The following is a 17,507-nucleotide window of genomic DNA, read 5'->3' as shown; positions in this document are numbered from 1 at the left end:
GGATTTACAAAACGAGCTTATTAAAGCCTTGAAGAACTCTGTACAATGGGACAAAGAAGAAAAATCAAATCCTATGATAATATTTAAATGATCTAAAGACAAAAAGGAAAAGGAAGGAATATAAAATTGGTTTAATTGATCAAGTTAAAGCAAAAATGTGTTATTACATCTTGGGATGAAGAGATAATTGCTTGTAATCTTAAAGGAGACATGGTGTCCCAAACCCTGTTTCCTTATTATGATATAGGATGGAAGTCACTTTTATTTTTATTCTGTCTTCTTTTTAAAGTTTAGTTTATATTAGTTTTTATTAATATAATCAAAATTCTTAATAGAAATATACATACATACATACATACATATATATATATATATATATATATATATATATATATATATATATACACATACATACATACATACATACAATGAAGAACAGCTTCACATATATGGCTAAACAACAAATCACTGTCAAACATATGATTAAATAGTATTAAAATCTAATAAATAGGTATGGAAATCACAATGCTTCAGTTCACACAACAGACTAAAAACCCAAAGCAAACATACTACATTATGACTTAGTGTGTTGTACGAATCCAGGAAAAATAATCCTAATTTCTTCCCACAGCCCACTGTCAATTTTTCTCTCAAGGCTAAAAATACAGTAATCCAATTCCCATTCTCTTCGTAAGATATTTATTCATTTACAGTATTCTAAACTCATTGTTTTGAACTCATCTCAAGTAACCTGAATCCTTTTTACATTGTGGTGTAAAAAACATGCACTATGTTCAACCAACAAAGAAGAGATATTGCCCAATATGTGAGATAAGTAACAAAATTTTGGCTAGTTCATATCACAAATAAACAAGCCATAAGATGACTTCAAGGTCTGTGTGAGCCCTGCATTGTGAGGCATGGTAAAAGCCAGCGCTGACTAGCAGAATGACTAAGCAATCTAGTGAGTTCTGTCCTAACTAAGATGATAGCACCCATTCCTTGCCCAACCTACCTCTAGAGTGTTAAACAAAGCCTCTATTTCACTGACACATCCTTCAATTTTCAAAGATCTTTGTTGCAAAACATCTAGGAATCCATTCAACTGGTCCTGAAAGAGATAATATATATGTATATATATGTATTTAAAATCATAATTGCCTAAAAAGATCAGTTTACAATGTCCTCATGCATAGAATTAGATGCTAAAAATTGTTTAAGCTTTCATGAAAGGTTTCTCAAAAGCCATCATTACATCACTGATACACAGCAAGAGATAGGCTCATTGGCAGTCCTGAAATCTTCACCTTAGACTTGAGGTCTGAATGAAATATTCTATTTCATGCTATTGACCTACATGCTTGTTTCCGAAGAAGTAGGACTTATTGTTTTCCATGGACTTACTATTGGATGGGATATTACTTTCAGTCTTATTAGGTAGCATTTTAATAGCACACGAGTCAAAATGCAAAATCAGGAGATTTAAGCAAATTGTTACAAAGAATCTGTTGGCAATAAGCTCCATTAAAGTAGAATTAAAATGTGTGCTTTCGTGTCCTTCCTTCCTTCCTTCCTTCCTTCCTTCCTTCCTTCCTTCCTTCCTTCCTTCCATCCATCCATCCATCCATCCATCCATCTTCATTGAAAGCTTTTGTCTATTTAACCCAGTTTTTTCCAACTTTGTGTCTCCAAAAAGTACCTCTGCTTCTTGTTCAAAAAAAGTATTAATTTTAAATTAATGCCTCAGAAAGCCCTCAGTTTTGTAATGGTACATTTAATTATATAGAACCAATTAAGTAGAAAATGTATGTATCAAAGCTCAAGGGCCAAATCCTTCAAACATATACAGTATCTGATTTCCAACAATTGCCCAAGGTCTCTCAGGCAGCCAGTTTTTAAATGCGCCAGAGATTGATCTGGGCTGTTTTGACAGTTTTTGGATCTATTTGGACATTTAGGTTGCTCTGAGCACAGGATGTTTACAAGTTTACAAGGCTGGAGACTTCACAATGAACCAACAGCCATTAGCTGAGTCCAAGGCATTGTCAAACCACCAGTGCTTGTCATCCAATAATTGATCAGATCTTCCTCCTCAGTTCTGTGTTTAAATGAAAATCCTTAACCCACTTCGCAAAATTAAAATTAAAATTATTAGCTAATATATCTCTCTGTTTCTATGTGCACTGTTCTGACAAACTTCTATGGATATTAATAAGCTGGCGTGCTCAACCAGGGCAACTTTAAGATGTATGGACTTTCAGAATTCCTCAGCCAGAATGTGAGAATGCTCCTATAGCAGGAGGCAGGTGAACCAAAGATCCCTACACCTACTCCAAGTGAGAATACAGGATGCCCTCTTAAGCACTTGTCTACACTTTCTTTATTATTGGATTTATTTTTCACCAGTCTCACAGAATTCAAGGTGACTCTGAGCGGCAGTCACTTCCTTGAAATAGTCCTCCTGCCTCCACAGTACAACACTATTGCTGCAGGAAATGATCGAATTGCACTCAATTGCAAGGTCCCAGTTATAACACTGTGTGATCAACAGGTTGCTCATCTTGTTACACTTCCTGGATTGCCCCTTTATTTGGAGAGTCTTTGCGTGTTTACAAGTTTGGGATAGCAAGCAGTTTTTCATTCTAGCTTCATCAGATGGTTGTCTGGGAGATTCCATATATCAGAGTTTCCCAACCTTAGCAACTTTAAGATGTGTGGACTTCAACTCCCAGAATTCCCCAGCCAGCTATGGGTGTTGAAGTCCACACGTCATGAAGTTGCTACATTTGGGAAAGCCTACCTTATATTAAAGACACAGATTAGAGGGAGGCTATAGAAGGGAAAAGGGCAGAACATTATATGTGGTTCCTTTAGATTGCAGGCATCCTGTTTAATCAAATAAATGCTATTTTGTCATCTTTATTCCTGATAGGGTGCCTGTCAAAGTGGCACATTGGGACGTGGGGTTTTGAACATGCAGTCCTAGTCACCTTTTTGACTTTTTTAAACTCCCTTGCTGGCTTCCCTGCTCCTTTTATTGTTTGACTTACTTTTCCTCCACCTCCAATGCTGCTGTGACAAAACTGCACTTAAATAATTTAGACAATACTCATGAAATATGCTGGGTTTTTTTTTCAGGTTCCCTCCTTGACCTTCCTTCAGAATATTTAGCCTTCTGTCTCCAAATAATTTGGAGACACCTGACCTTAATGGAAATTAAATATCACTATTTGCTTAAAAGGAAGATTAGGCGTTGAAATTAGCACATGTGACACCCATGAATTATAAAAATGCATACAGCAGAATGCAATGACTACATGTTTCAGGTGTAAACATTTGATTTTAAAGAACATCAACTCTTAGCAGCTTATTATGCAGAGTGCATTCTGTAATTGACAAAAGCTAAAATGGCTAGTTTCAGTTACCTGTACATTTTTTTACAGAGGGATATGATCGCATATGACTACAGTAGCAGAAATGAAGCAGAAATGCCATCTCAATGATGTTTCTGCCTGGTGGAGCTATACTCGTGAAGGAGACTTTATTACAGAGCCAGAATTCCTTTCTGGCTCTGTTTCTAAATTGGAGGGCCAAAGGCAGATGTCACAGAATGTCCTTGGGTCCTTTGACTTTCAAGAAACTAATTTAGGGACAATTCCAAGGCCTATGATTCGGTTGATATTCTTAGCAGCTGATTATCATCCACCACTATAACATGGAAAAGCTACCTTGTCCCACACTAGGTCCTTTTATATGAGCAACTCCCATAATTCTAGTCAACATCCCATGATTTGGAATTATATCTGCTCTGGGGCATCAAATTTATGAGACTATTATATAAACCAGGACAGCAGCAAACTTCTAGAGCAGGGGTCTCCAACCTTGGCATCTTTAAGACTTGTGGACTTTAACTCCCAGAGTTCCTCAGGCAGCTTTGCTGGCTGAGGAATTCTGGGAGTTGGTCCACAAGTCCTAAAGTTTCCAAGGTTGGACACCCCTGCTCTAGAGCATAGTGTCAGCTAAAAAAAACCTCCATTCATATTTCAGCTCTTAAAGAAGTTTACTAAGCTCTTAAAACGGTCTTAAAGCCAGGAATGGGCACTAAGGTAAATAACTGAAAATGTCCAAGCTTTTGATGTTTACATGGACTTTGTTTTTCTGCTGCTGCTATGTGGCATTATGCTTCTAACTGTTTTTGGGTATATTATAAGTCAATCAGCAAGTTTCTCAGGTGGCTTTATTTCAAAATTAATAAATTAAGCAAAAAACATAAACACCGGAAGGAAGGAAGGAAGGAAGGAAGGAAGGAAGGAAGGAAGGAAGGGAGGGAGGGAGGGAGGGAGGGAGGCAAGCAGGCAGGCAGGCAGGCATTCAAGAGAAGGCCCAGACTATATCTCTGCAATAAAATCAGAATATATCTTAAATCTCTGATTATACACTGCACATAGTACCTACCTGTCATCTGATTGGAACTTCCATAATCCTCTCTTGGTACTAATCTACTTTTCATATTTTATTACACTATGCTATGTTAAACTAAATTGCACTGTGTTACAGTACATTATAGTATTTAATGTCCAAGTAAAAAATACTCTAGGGGTAGTTTACAGATATCAAAAGGATGGATGGATGGATGGATGGATGGATGGATGGATAATACAGTATCTTTCATACATACCAAACATCCACAAAAATTTATGAATAAACTCATAATGCTTTGTCCAGAAAAAGGTAGGGAAGGTATATCATATTTTAGCGTCTGAACTAGTGAAGTGAAAATAGTGATTGCAATAACAATAGCACTTAGACTTATATACCACTTCACAGTGCTTTACAGACCTCTCTAAGCGGTTTACAGAGTCAGCATATTGCCCCCAACAATCTGGGTCCTCATTTTATCCACCTCAGAAGAGTGGAAGGCTGAGTCAACTTGAGCCATTCTACAGATGGGGACCCTTTAGAGAGAAAGCTTTCTTTCTCCTGTTATTATAAGACATATCAAGAGAAATGCTCACAATATTTAATCTCAACAGTCAGGCAGAAACAGACTTTCCATGTGGTCATACTTCAGTGTTGAAAATCCTTGCTGTACTGCTCAAAGATCTTTAAAATCTTTAAAATTAATATGAAAAGAATACTACAATTGTTGTTTGCTCTTGTTTTTGACTGAATCATAGAAGTATAGCAAACCTTTGGGTGAAACATTCTACAATTATCCTGTTGCCCTTCTAAAAAATAAATATGGTGAGCATCTTACCATCTGGAATTGTACCAAAGGATGTGTTTACATTAACAGAAAACATGAGCAATTGCGCAAGGCAGGACCCTTGATTTTCAAGATCTTCTCCATCCATTCCCTGTTCTGAAGAGCTGCCTTTGAGAGTCAAAAGGATACAAATTCCAGTGTATCCAAAGGGATACTTACCTGTAAGTAAAACATGTGCAATGGTAGTCCATCCAAAATAAACCATGTTTAAAAGGTTCAGACAAGGCTTGAATTTTTTTGGTCAACAGTTAGCCAACTGAGAAAGCAACATTCTAAACTAAGAATCACAGCAGAAATTACATAGAACAGGAGTCTCCAACCCTGGTCCCTTTAAGACTTGTGGACTTCAACTCCCAGAGTCCCAGAGGACTTCAACTCCCAGAGCAAAGCTGGCTGAGAGACTCTGGGAGTTAAAGTCCACAAGTCTTAAAGGGACCAAGGTTGGAGACCCCGACATAGAACACTTATCATCAGCTTCTGATATTTTCTGATTTTATAAAAAAAAAAAGCAGGGTGTGGTTCTAATTCTGTGAGATGTAATGTTTCCCATTACTGCCTGTCTTCATTTCTCAAGAAATAAAAAGAGAGAACCTCAAGTTTCTTGGGGGAGGGGAAATAAGGTCTGTGGAAATACACCATTGTTTCTGAGCCATTTAAGAAGAATTGCCATTCCTCCAAGCCAACTATAAGCTTATCTTATATACCTATAAGAGCTTGTCTTATTTTACTGATAAGTGTTTGCTTTCTTCATCATGCAGGAATGTTGATTCCCTCAAATTTTCTTTACCTCAATACATTGCCAATGGTCATATTGTCTGGAGCCTTAAAGGTCAAAACAGCTTGAGGGCACTAGATATATATTGCTGCTTTTATCTATTTTAGTTAAACACTAAAATATGTCAGTGAAAACAAAGGGCAGTATAACTGCATACTTTCAATGTCTTACCTTTAACACAGTCACAGCTGTACCCAAATCGGCTACATTATGGTCTTTATGCTCCTCAATAAGCTTATCCTCAGAGGAAATGGGACATTTGCACTGGTAGCAGTATGCATCCAAATGTACTTGATCAACTTCTTTCTGTAGAAATTCATATTCTGGAACATTTCTTTGTAGCATTTCAAGATCAAGCGATTCAGCCACCTTTTCTTCAGCATACATTTTTGCCTCTCCTTCATTCACAAATTCATAAGTATCACTAATGCCATCTAGGGATTCTTTATCATCAAAAAGCAATTCTTCATGAGCTATTTCTGAAGAGACTTCTTCCTGAAAAACATCATCGTGGGTAACCACTTCATAGTTTAAGAACTCAGCTAGATCTTCATCAATGTCACTGTCCTCTTCCTCTTTTATTGAGTATAATGGGTAGGTATCAAAATCGTGTGACAAAAGAGAATAGTCAACTTCACCAAATTGGTTATCAGATTTTACTCCTGCTGCTAACTGGTCTGGTGTGTCATACTGCATTAGATGCTGGGCACTATTTTCTCCAATTCTGTTCTCAAGTTTTTGCTCTTCAGTCTCCAAACATGGAAGATCTTTGTGATCTAAAACCTTCATATCTTGTATTGGGGGCTCAACTAAAACATATGTATCTTCTAGTTGTCTTTCACCTTGCTGCTCAGCCTGACCTAATCCTTCAAGAGACTGTGCATTTTTTTCTGCAGTCTTTACAACTTCACCCTCATCCATTCCATGAACTTCTTTTATTTCAGACTGTTGGTTTTGGGTGACTGCATATCCAGCATCATTACTTGTTACATCTTGCCCAGATGATTCAGTTTGATATAGAGTTGCTGCATAATCAAGTATGGGACTGGACTCCTCATCACTTGTTTCTTCGGGTACCTGCTGGCCTGTGTCATCAGATAAGGATTCTTCTTGTCTTCTCTGACTACTGTCATCATTGCTGGCTCCTGAGCTATAGAACTCTCTTCCAAAAGGAATTGCATGTGTTGGCTGACAAATCCTAATTTTTATGTCACTCACAATCTCAGTTACCCCATTTGTAAGTGTATCACTCAGACATTCCTCCACTTGGGCAGATAGACCAGGTTGAATATCTGCAGATTCATTCTTTTTTCCATTTGGTTTGTAAGCATCTTCTGTGACTTTTGGTTGGGTTAAAGTTTCCTCTTTAAAAGACTGACCATTTAAAATCTCTTTGTTTTTGGATTCTTCCACATTATTTGGAGTGTAATCTCTAGGAATTTCCTTCTCCAGATGCGTTTCAGTCCCATCAACTGGAATATGTTCTCTGATATGAAAAGGCAGATCAATATCCTTCACTTCTTTACATTTGTGGTTATCTTTTTTAGAATCACCCACTGCTTCTTCATAGAAATCTTTATATAAAAATGCCAAGGCAGGTGGCATCTCTAGAACTTCAGAGTCTACTACAGTCATTGGCAAGGAAGCAGTTGGAGACTGAGACAACTCATCTTTCTCAGTATTAAATAAGACTGCATTAGTGTTTGCTAAGTTAAACTCATGCTCTATGCTTTTATCATCATCCCTAACAGCTTCAACCATTTTATTTTCATTTGTTTTTGAAATGTCTTGATGGGTAGCTGTTGCATTTTGTTTTTCTATCAATCCATTAGGGGCTTCATTCAATTCTCTTTCTAATAAAGATAGCTCCACAACATTCTTTGATTTTGCTGCTGGATATGTCACTTCCACATATTGTTTATCTATATCATCAAATGGCCTCTCTGTGTGCTGAATAGACTTTTCTTTTTCTGTTTGGGTGAAGGATGTATTTTCAATCAAGGTGTCCTTTTCAACATAATCAATATTGGCATTATTATAAATATTATCATCCTTGCTCTCTGGAATAACAGAAACCTGTTCAATTTCTGTGCTTTCCTTAATACCCTTCCCTTTTCCAAGTTCCTTTGATTCATTTTCTGTCATTTCATGGTGATCTACCTTTAAGTCCTCTGTATATTGTTTATTTGGTTTGTCAACTGAAGGTTCCTTATCAACAACCACATCTCTAATATCATTACATGCTTTTGTTTCCAACAATGAAATGGTTTCTACTGCCTCTAGTATAAGCTTTTCTCTATCAACAGAGGAAATGAGAGGAACATTAGTTTTCACAACTTCACAACTTTCAGAAATATTAGCTATGTCTTTTCTTTCATCAAGATTAGGAGCTGGTAAGGCTTTTTCTCTCGAGTTCTCTTGATCTTTGAATTCCTTCTCTTTACTCAAATAGTTTTCAGGTACTTTCAAAGTATCCTCCATGGTAGGCAAATGTTTTGTATCTTCTGCTTTTGAAAGATGTTCTGTACTGATGATTCTGTCTACCTGGGGTTCTGATTCAAAATGTGTTGGAGAAAACTCAGTTTTCCTCTCTGCCATTGCATTTTTCTCAACAAGGACAGTTGAACCATTTATTGAGCCAGCATCCCCAAAAGGAGCCTGAGTATCTAAAGTCTCTTTTTCTGAGCTCTGTGGGGGACAAGTTTCTATTGTCTTTGCCTGAGAAAGAAGGAATGCAGCAATGGACATGGATTCTTCTGGGATCTCCTTTGTTATTACAGTTGTGCAAGCCTGAGTTTCTTGTTTCTTTTCTGGATCCAATGTAGCAGAGTTGGATGGGCTCAATAAAGATGTTGAGACCAAAGATGGATGTGAATTCTCTTCTGGCTCTTTCACTTTCTTAGTGAAAAGAGATGAAATGAGTGGTTCTTGTTCAGAAGTCTGATTTTGTTCCTCAAATGAATAGAGTTCTGGTTGTTTTGAATAAGAAAAATCTGACTGTTTTGTATCCAGGGATGCAGTGAGTGGTGGATGCAGGTCAGGTTTCATTTCATTTTCTAACAAAACAGATGGTTTACCTTCTATTTGAGCAGCTTCAGACCACGTTATCTGCATTTCTTGTTTTTTTGCATCATCCATCAACTGTGATAATACAGAAACACCAGAATCTATCTCTTCAGTTTTAGGCAAATAATCCACTTGTTCTTGGGGTTTCATATCAGCCAATTGGGATGAATCTTGAAGAGTCGCAGAACAGTAAAGCTGGATTTCTTCCAGCTGTGATTCTTTTACTGGTTGCAACAAACTGTCATCTTTTAATGGTGCATCCTGGTCTTTTGAACATTCAGTCTCAGAAATTCTTCGTTCTGGGTCATCTTTTTCTTCATGGCAATATAATATTCCTTGAGGCAAGGTGGAAGGTGAATATAAAACAGTTTCTTGCTTGGGTTTTTCTTCAGTGGAATTCAATAAAGTGAGACCTTCCAGCTCTGATTGCAATGCCACGGGACTATATAGCTTGCTATCGTGGCTCTTGGTTTCAGAATGTGGAGTAATAAGCAAAGGAAACCGAGTATCTTCCACATCTGCTTTCCCAACAGCCACATCTGTTGATTCTTCATTGAAAATTGAATGGGACTGCATTTGTTTCTCTTTTTCAGGAACAGAACAAGATGAAATAGGTTCAACAAAAATGTGTTCTGCAGACCATGCTACAGAAACAGGAGGCTGTTCATTTATTTCTTCAGATGTAGCATCATCTAGAATGGATCTGGATTCCTCAGACACAGTTTTTGTGGCCATGGATGAATACAGTGGTTCTTTGCTGACCTCCTCTACAGAGGAAGTTTTAGGGATCAGTAAATCTTGAGACTCAGGGAAAGGGAAATTATTTTTTCCTATTTCAATTTTGTCCATAAGTTCTGAAGAAATAGCATTTGATTGCTGTGTGGCTGGCAGTGAACTTACTACTGATTCGGTAAGTATTGCCTGGGGCTTTATTTTATCAGGGACAAATGGTAAAATTAATGGTGGTGATCCAGATGCCTCAATTAATGTCTTAGACAAATCATTTTGATTTCCCTGTGTTTCTGAAGCAAAACCTTTTAATTTGGATGTTGGAATTATGGATGCGCTGCATTCAGTTTCTTCCCTATCTTTTTCAGATGATATTGGCTGTTCATCTTCTGATTCTGCTGTCACAGTTACAGGCGTTTGAAGGCCTTCTCCTTCTGTGCTTGAAATGAGAAAGGATGCATCTAAATGTTTTCCCAATTCAGGCATGACGTGGATCTCATTTGTGGAAGGAGTCTCCGATTGTGCAGTAATAGATTCAACAGCATGTTTGGCTGAGTGCTTTGATTCTGGATCAGCAGTGCCATAGTAGTCTGCATCAGCTTTATTGAGTTGCATGCTTAAAAATTCAGAATCTTTGGCTGCAGTTCCTGAAATACCTTGATTTTCTTGCACATCCGTTGAATAAACTGACTGCGATAAAGGCTGCCTAGTTGCAGGCAAAGGAGGCTGAATCCCATTTATCTCCTTTTCTTCTCCTAACTGGATTGCATCCCCTTCTATCGGTAGAAGTGTTTGTGATATATGTCGAAGAGTTTGCTGCTGAACAGCATCTGTCTGTGGTGGCTCAAAACGAGGATGTAACGAATCAGGTTGCAATGGCTTGATGATAGGTTTATCAGGTTGCATAATTTCCTTATGCATTTCACTGACAGAATGCAAAGCAGTTGTTCCTTCCAACTGGGATGAAACAATAGAAATTTGCTGTATAAAATGCTCTCTTGATTCAGATTTCAACGATTGCTTCAGCTGAGTTTCACTTACTTCACAAGAGGATTTAGCTTGTTTCTCAACATCAGACTGTGCTTTTATAGTGGGGTGCAGCTGATTTTCTAAATTCAGTTCTTGCATTTGAACAGGTGCTTCACCTGGGTGTTGTGCAGATAAAGTGGGAGAAAGTTGCCCTGTTTTTGTACCTATGCTAATTTCTGGCTCCCTTGATTTAGATATTAATTCTTTTGCTAGACCCTCTGTGGATGACAAGGATGGATTTTCTTCCTTTGTTGTTTCAGCATTTTGAAAAGACCCAGTAGAAAATGATGCTTCTGCTATTACAGAAGTTAATTCAGTAGAATCAGACCAATTGCTTTGGTTTTTCATTTGCTGAGGCACGCAGGGTATATTAAAGTCTGGCTTTTCAAGCAATGGTGCAGTAGCCTTTAGTGAGGGTGGCTCTGTTCCATGCAGTTCCACACTGGCAATAAGAAAAGATGGAGTAGATAGCAGCTGTTCTGATGAGCTGACTGGCTCAGTAACTTTGTCACTGAGAAGTGAAATCTCTTCAGGTCCATGTGTTGCCTTTATGGATTTGGAGATAACAAGATGTTCTGGTTCTGACTGTGCTGGTGCTGGTGCTGTAAAAAGTTGCTGAGCCTTTTCCTCCTGTGCATTTTTAACTGAAAGTGTGGAATCTGGACACAAAGATTCTGTTGAGACAAGCTGAGTCTCTGTTTTGTCTCTTAGATGTTTTCCTTCTGAGACAGTGGTCAGAGATGGCTGAGTCTTAGCAGCTTGTCTTGGCAAGTCTGATTTCAATTTTTCTTCTTTTGCGGCTTCTTCTTTAACCATTGTATAAGAAGACTCTGAAAGTCCGGTGGGTTCTTCCACAGCGTTACAGATTTCCTGAGTTGTGGAAGCTAGTTCAGTTTCTTCACTTTCTGACTTGCGAACCAAAGGAAGATAGCCTGACTTTCTTTGGAAAAGCACAGTGAATTGATTCTCCACCTTTGTTTTGTCTGACAACTGTTCTATTTCCTGCTCTTTTCCTTCTCTAATAGAATATGGAAATATTGCCTTTTCAGGGATGGCGTCTTTGGTTTCAGTTAAATAAAGAGGGGCTGTTTGCTTTTCTGTTTCTCCAACAGAATGCTCCAAGGGTTTACCACTGACTTCCATTACTGAAGGAATTGCAGATTCCATAGTTTGATTTCTCATTTCCGCTAAATCACACACTTTAGATTCACCACGCATAGCTGCTAAATCAAATACGGGTTCAGATTCATGAACTTTGGATTTGTGTTCCAAACATTCAAACATGGGTAGCTCTTCTGACTTTCTTTCAAAAGGTGTAGTTAGTTTATTCTCTAACACTTCTTTTTCTTTATATTCCTCTGCCAGCTGTTCTTTTTTTTCCTTTTCTGCTTCTTTAACAAAAGATGGTAATTTTGATTTTTCAGGGATGGCACTTTTGGTTTCAGCTGAATAAAAAGAAAACTCTGCTCCAAAAGAACACTCCAAGGGGGCACCTTTGACTTCCATTTGCGGCGGAATTGTGGATTCCATAGTTTGATTTCTAATTTCAGCTAAGTCAGACACTTCAGGTGCTGCTAAATGAAGTGCAGGTTCAGTTTCATGAGCTTCAGGTTTGTGGTCTAGGCAACTAAACAAGGGTAGGTGGTCTGAGTTTGTTTCGAAAGGTGTAATTGATTTGTCCTCTAAATCTTCCTTTTCTGAATATAGCTCTGCCAGCTGTTCTTCTTCTTGCATTTTTCCTTCTTTAACAGAAGATGGTAATCTTACCTTTTCAGAGATGGCATGTTTGGTTTTAGTTGAATAAGGAGGAACTTCTTGTTTCTCTGCTTCTTCACCTGAAAACTCCAAGGGCTCACCTTCGACTTCCATTTGTGAAGAAATTTTGAATTCCATAGCTTGATTTCTAATGCCAAATATGTCTGACCCTTCAGGCTCATCAGCTATAGCTGCTAAATCAGATACAGGTTCAGTTTCATGATCTTCAGAGTTATGGTCTTGACAACCAAGGTATGTTGGTAGTTGGCCTGACTGTGTTTCAAAAGGTGCAGTAAATTTGTCCTGTAACCTTTCTTTTTCTGAATATTGCTCTGCCAGCTGTTCTTCTTCTTGCTTTTCTCTTTCTTTAACAGAAGATGGTAACCTTGCTTTTTCATCTTTCGTTTCAGTTGAATAAAGAGTAATTGCTTCCTTGTCTGCTTCTTTAATTGAATCCTCTACGGGTGTACCACTGACTTCCATTTCTGAAGGAATTGCAGAGTCCATACCTTGATTTCTAACTTCAGCAAAATCAGATGTTACAGATTCACCATGCCTTGCTGCTAAATGAGATGCAGGTTCAGTTTCGTGAGCTTCAGACTCGTGGCCCAAACGCCCAAACAAGGGTAGCTGATTTAACTTTGTTTCAAAAGGTGTAGTTATTTTGTCCTCTAACTGCTCTTTTTCTGAATATTGCCCTGCCAAATGTTCTTCTTCTTGCTTTTCTTCTTCTTTAACAGAAGATGATAATCTTGCCTTCTCAGGGATGGTGTCTTTGGTTTCATTTGAATAAAGAGGAACCTCTTGTTTCTCTGCTTCTTCAACTGAAAACTCCAAGGATGTATCGCTGACTTCCATTCCTGAAGTAATTGTGGAGTCCACAGTTTGATTTCTAATTTCAGCTAAATCGATAATTTCAGGTTCAGCATTCATAACTGCTAAATCAGATGCAGATTCAGTTTCTTGAGCTTCTGACTCCTGAACCAAAGACAATAAGGGTAGCTGGTCTGATTTGGTTTGTAAAAGCACAGTAAATTGCTCCTGCATCCTTTCTTTGTTTGAAGATTTCTCTGATAGTTGTTCTTTTTCTTGCTTTTCCGGTTTTCTAACAAATGATGGTAATTTTGACGTCTCAAGGTTAGCATCTGCGATTTCAGTTGAATGAAGAAAAACCTCTTGGTTCTCTGCTTCTTCAACAGGCTGCCCTAAAGATGCATCTTTGATCTCCAGTCTTGAAGGAATTGTAGATTCCATAGATTGAGTTCTAATGGCAGTTAAGTTACAACTTTCAGGTTCACCGTGAGTAGCTGCAATATTATGAGGATGCTGTACACGTTGAGTCGAAGTTTCTGATAACAATGTTCTAACTGAGTCAGGTTGATTTTCTGTTTCTGATTCAACATAAGGAAGTGGTTCGACAGGAACTGGGGAACAAGGCTGAGTTACTTGATTCTCTGACGGTGGCCTCACTTCTTTCAATAAATCAGAAATTTCGAAGGTCATTGGTGTATGATCCTGAATTTCCTGTTTTTCACCAATAAAGTTGAATGATTTTTCCGGTGCGGTATTTGAAATATTTGGAGAAATGGACTGTTTTTCCTTTTTTTCCATTTTGTCAGGCTCAGCTGGTTGAATCCATTCTGGAAGTGAGGTATGAATTGCAGACGAATATTGTTTCGTGTCCTTTGCTTTGTCATCAAGATGTGTTGAAATTTTTGATAGCTTTTCTAAAGGCTTCTTCTGTGTTTTAGGAGGAAACAAGTGCTGTGGCTTCCTCTCCTCTTTACTGTGAAGTGCAGACTTCGAACTTCTTGTCTCTACATGTCTGAGATTATAACTCAGAACTTCCTTCTTGTTATTCTTCTCTGCAGTGTTTTGTTCAATGTGCCGTAAAGATACTGATATGCCTCGTCTGGAGAAGACTTTGGGGGGTTCTCTTGGCTTCCTGATCACCTCTGAGGGTGGAGGCATATCTTTATTGTTTATCCTTCGGAAAACCTTTTTATGTCTTTCTTCCAACACAGCGGTGATTTGAAGAATCCTGGCTCTCACTGTTCCTTTGATAGGCAGCTCCCCTTTTTTCATCAAAGTATTTTCTTTCTCCTCTGACCCGGTGGTCACTTCCTGTGTGATTTGAACCAAATACTCTTTAATCTTAGAAGGTTGTACTTGAGAGGGCCATGATTGTGGATCAGAGGGATCAAACTCACTTTCTTCAGCTTTTCTGAGCATTGACGTCTGAGAAGAATCACATTCTTGGCTGTCTGGTTCTGTCGTCTCGTTTAACGTCTGGTGGGTTGAATTGCTCGGCTTTTCCTGCGTAGTCTTTCTCTCTTCCTTCAGGAAAGTAACCTTCCCCGGAGAACAATCTATGTATGAGTTTTCCATACTGTACACTCCAGATGTAATGCTGGCTTCTGAGGCATGGGATGTGGAACATCTACTTGAATTGGTCTCCCACGTTAAGCTACTTTCTTCACTTTGAACAGCCTCCATGGCATCAGGCAACTTGGATTTCATCTCTTCATTCTGGCTATGTTTTTTAAAACTGCTAAAGAAACAAATAGTAAGAAACTATAACATTCTTTAATAAACATTCAAGAATAACCAAATAATAAAATCTATAAACATTACTTTTCAAAGTCTTAAATCTGCTTCATAAGATAACACTGGGACTGAAAAATCTTCCTTGCCCTAAGAATGCAGTGTTGGACTATTGTTATATGTTCATCTAAGATAATTTAAGACAGGAGAAAAAGTTTTCCTTATAATCTAAAATTGATTATGAATTTGTAAATGTGTAAGTGAGAGGGGGAGATATTTTATGCTCTGTGTGCCAGGTTTCAGCAGTAAGTTTCAGCCTCTTGACTTTACCCAGGTTAACTTGGATGCTAAGCAAATTAATCTCTTAAACTCATGGTGTGGTGTGTGGTTAGATAAGAATTTATTTGCCAAACTGGAAGAAACTACATTGACTAGCTGATTGGCATCTGGCATACAGTTCCTTTTTTACACCCCAGTTTGAATTTATTGCTTCTTCTCCCAGCCTTACCCTGTGTTTCATAGCTGAGTGGTTGAAGCTAAGTGGTTGTTGATTATGATAAAATTAATAACTTTGCCCTGAAAACTGCGGATTCTTCTCTCACCATTCACAAAGGCCATGCTTTAAATAATGCCTGTTATAGAAATGTGTGAAAATGTTTCAAATTTGAAATATTTTGAACTAATACTTTCATTAAGGTCAGAAATTTGTGGACTATTTCCAATGAATTAAGAATAGGAGTTTCAAAATCCAAGAAGCTAATTTGGGTTCAGAATAGAATTTTGAACTCAGAAGTCCTTGAATCCAAAATCTTTTGAAGGCTTTAATATGTTGGAGGCTTTGATCCTGCTTGCTTAGTTAAAAAAAAAGTAGAATTCTTAAAGACATATGAAATACCGAAGCTTCTTCCTGGTTCCTGGTATCTTTCTCATATTTTCATTAGCCTTCAAGGAGTTAAGAATATTACTAATTACTAATAGTAATAGCTACTATAACTAAGGAGTCTGATGTACCATGGAACCAATCAATGTCACTTGAATCTCAATGATCCTGAGTACGCCTAATCAAATTTATTTATGAAAACCTATAAAAATATTTTCAATTTTTTTTTACCAAGACTATGTAAAATGGGCATATTGTCTTTGAAAAATAAGGTGACTAGCTTAAGCAATTCTAGATCAAAACTCATTTCTTGTGTTTCTAAAATGGATAAAAAGGCATGGAGGTTCCCTAGCTCAGTCAGTCATATTGCATTGTAAGGTTTATTCTGCTGGGAATCAGCATCTGCAAAGGCCTGTTGTTTCTGGAAGCTTATATTCCTAACTACAAATGGAGAACTGAACCTCAATATGCTTTCTCACGCATGAGTCATGTTCTTGTTTTTTTGCAAAAGGCATTTATAATCAAATTGAACCATAGCTGACAACTTAGAATATGATTATGATTATATTAATCGGCCAATCCATAAGACACTTGTTTCTCCCCACAAATAGGCTATTTCAATTTATCTATGTTTGAAAAATCCCTTTTAATATGCATATTTCTCTCCTTGATATTTATCAAGGTGAAATCCAGGCTAGGATTCTTATTCTGAAAACAATTCATTCAAATGATAGAGCAGACTGCCCCACATTTAACAACTGGACACTGTTCAGTGTTCCAGTCCTAATATTTGTTTGAAACCTTGTAGTTTATGTAAAGCCATATACTTTTTTTTAAAAATGCTATTCTATTTGCCAATTCATTACATTTCTTTTAGCAAAAATTGAACTAGGAGACTTCACAACCCAAGAAACTGGTGCCATCAAATTGCCACCTCAAACCTTTCTATCCTGCTACACTGATTTATTTGAGGACTTAGTGAGAGTTTGTTAGAGTTAAACAAGAAAACAACCTCTTTGTGTGTGATATGGGTATATGTTTGTGTGAGATTATGGGTGTTCATGGGTGTATTGTAACCAATATAATACTGAAAAGAAAAAGATACAAATGTTAATCTTTCCAGTGTTATATATTTTACAAACTATGTGGTCTGAATTAAAAATTAAAGAATAAACCATACATAAAATAGAAATGGGAAAAATGTCTGGAACTTTATATTTTAGGGAAATTCTAGTATTTCATTCATTTGACTTACATAATTCCATAATGAAAATATAGCAGAGATTGATCAGTTGTGACTATTTCTAAATCTGAAAAAAATATGATCCAATTCAAGCACATATATTTGCTTGTCTGTGAATCTATAACATTCATTGACAACTAACAGCCAATGAGTGCTTGCACTTCCTGACCAATAGCAAAGCTCTGCAGACCTTTAGCCAATCACTGCTTGCATTAGGCTA

The 17,507-nt window shown here is 37.5% G+C and overlaps 1 protein-coding gene across 4 annotated transcripts in view; it reads right to left on the bottom strand.

Annotated features, from left to right (window-relative positions):
- Positions 1-17,507, bottom strand: part of CMYA5 (cardiomyopathy associated 5) — a 67,160-nt gene that overhangs the window by 43,435 nt on the left and 6,218 nt on the right. For 3 of the 4 annotated variants that reach the window (XR_009153473.1, XM_058169385.1, XM_058169382.1), the window contains exons 2-3: positions 6,213-15,171; positions 1,016-1,111 (exon numbers count right to left, since the gene is read on the bottom strand). Coding sequence is in view for 3 of the 4 variants with exons in the window: in XM_058169385.1 (XP_058025368.1) it covers positions 1,016-1,111; positions 6,213-15,171 (9,055 nt within the window). In the remaining variant the exon portion in view is untranslated. The remainder of the gene's footprint in view (positions 1-1,015; positions 1,112-6,212; positions 15,172-17,507) is intronic. The other variant, XM_058169384.1, reaches the window with a different exon arrangement.

Source organism: Ahaetulla prasina, chromosome 2, assembly GCF_028640845.1.
Source record: "Ahaetulla prasina isolate Xishuangbanna chromosome 2, ASM2864084v1, whole genome shotgun sequence".
In the NCBI taxonomy this organism is placed as follows: Eukaryota; Metazoa; Chordata; class Lepidosauria; order Squamata; family Colubridae; genus Ahaetulla; species Ahaetulla prasina.
The sequence above is the reverse complement of the archived record's forward strand: the minus strand, read 5'-3'. Positions and strand labels throughout refer to the sequence as shown.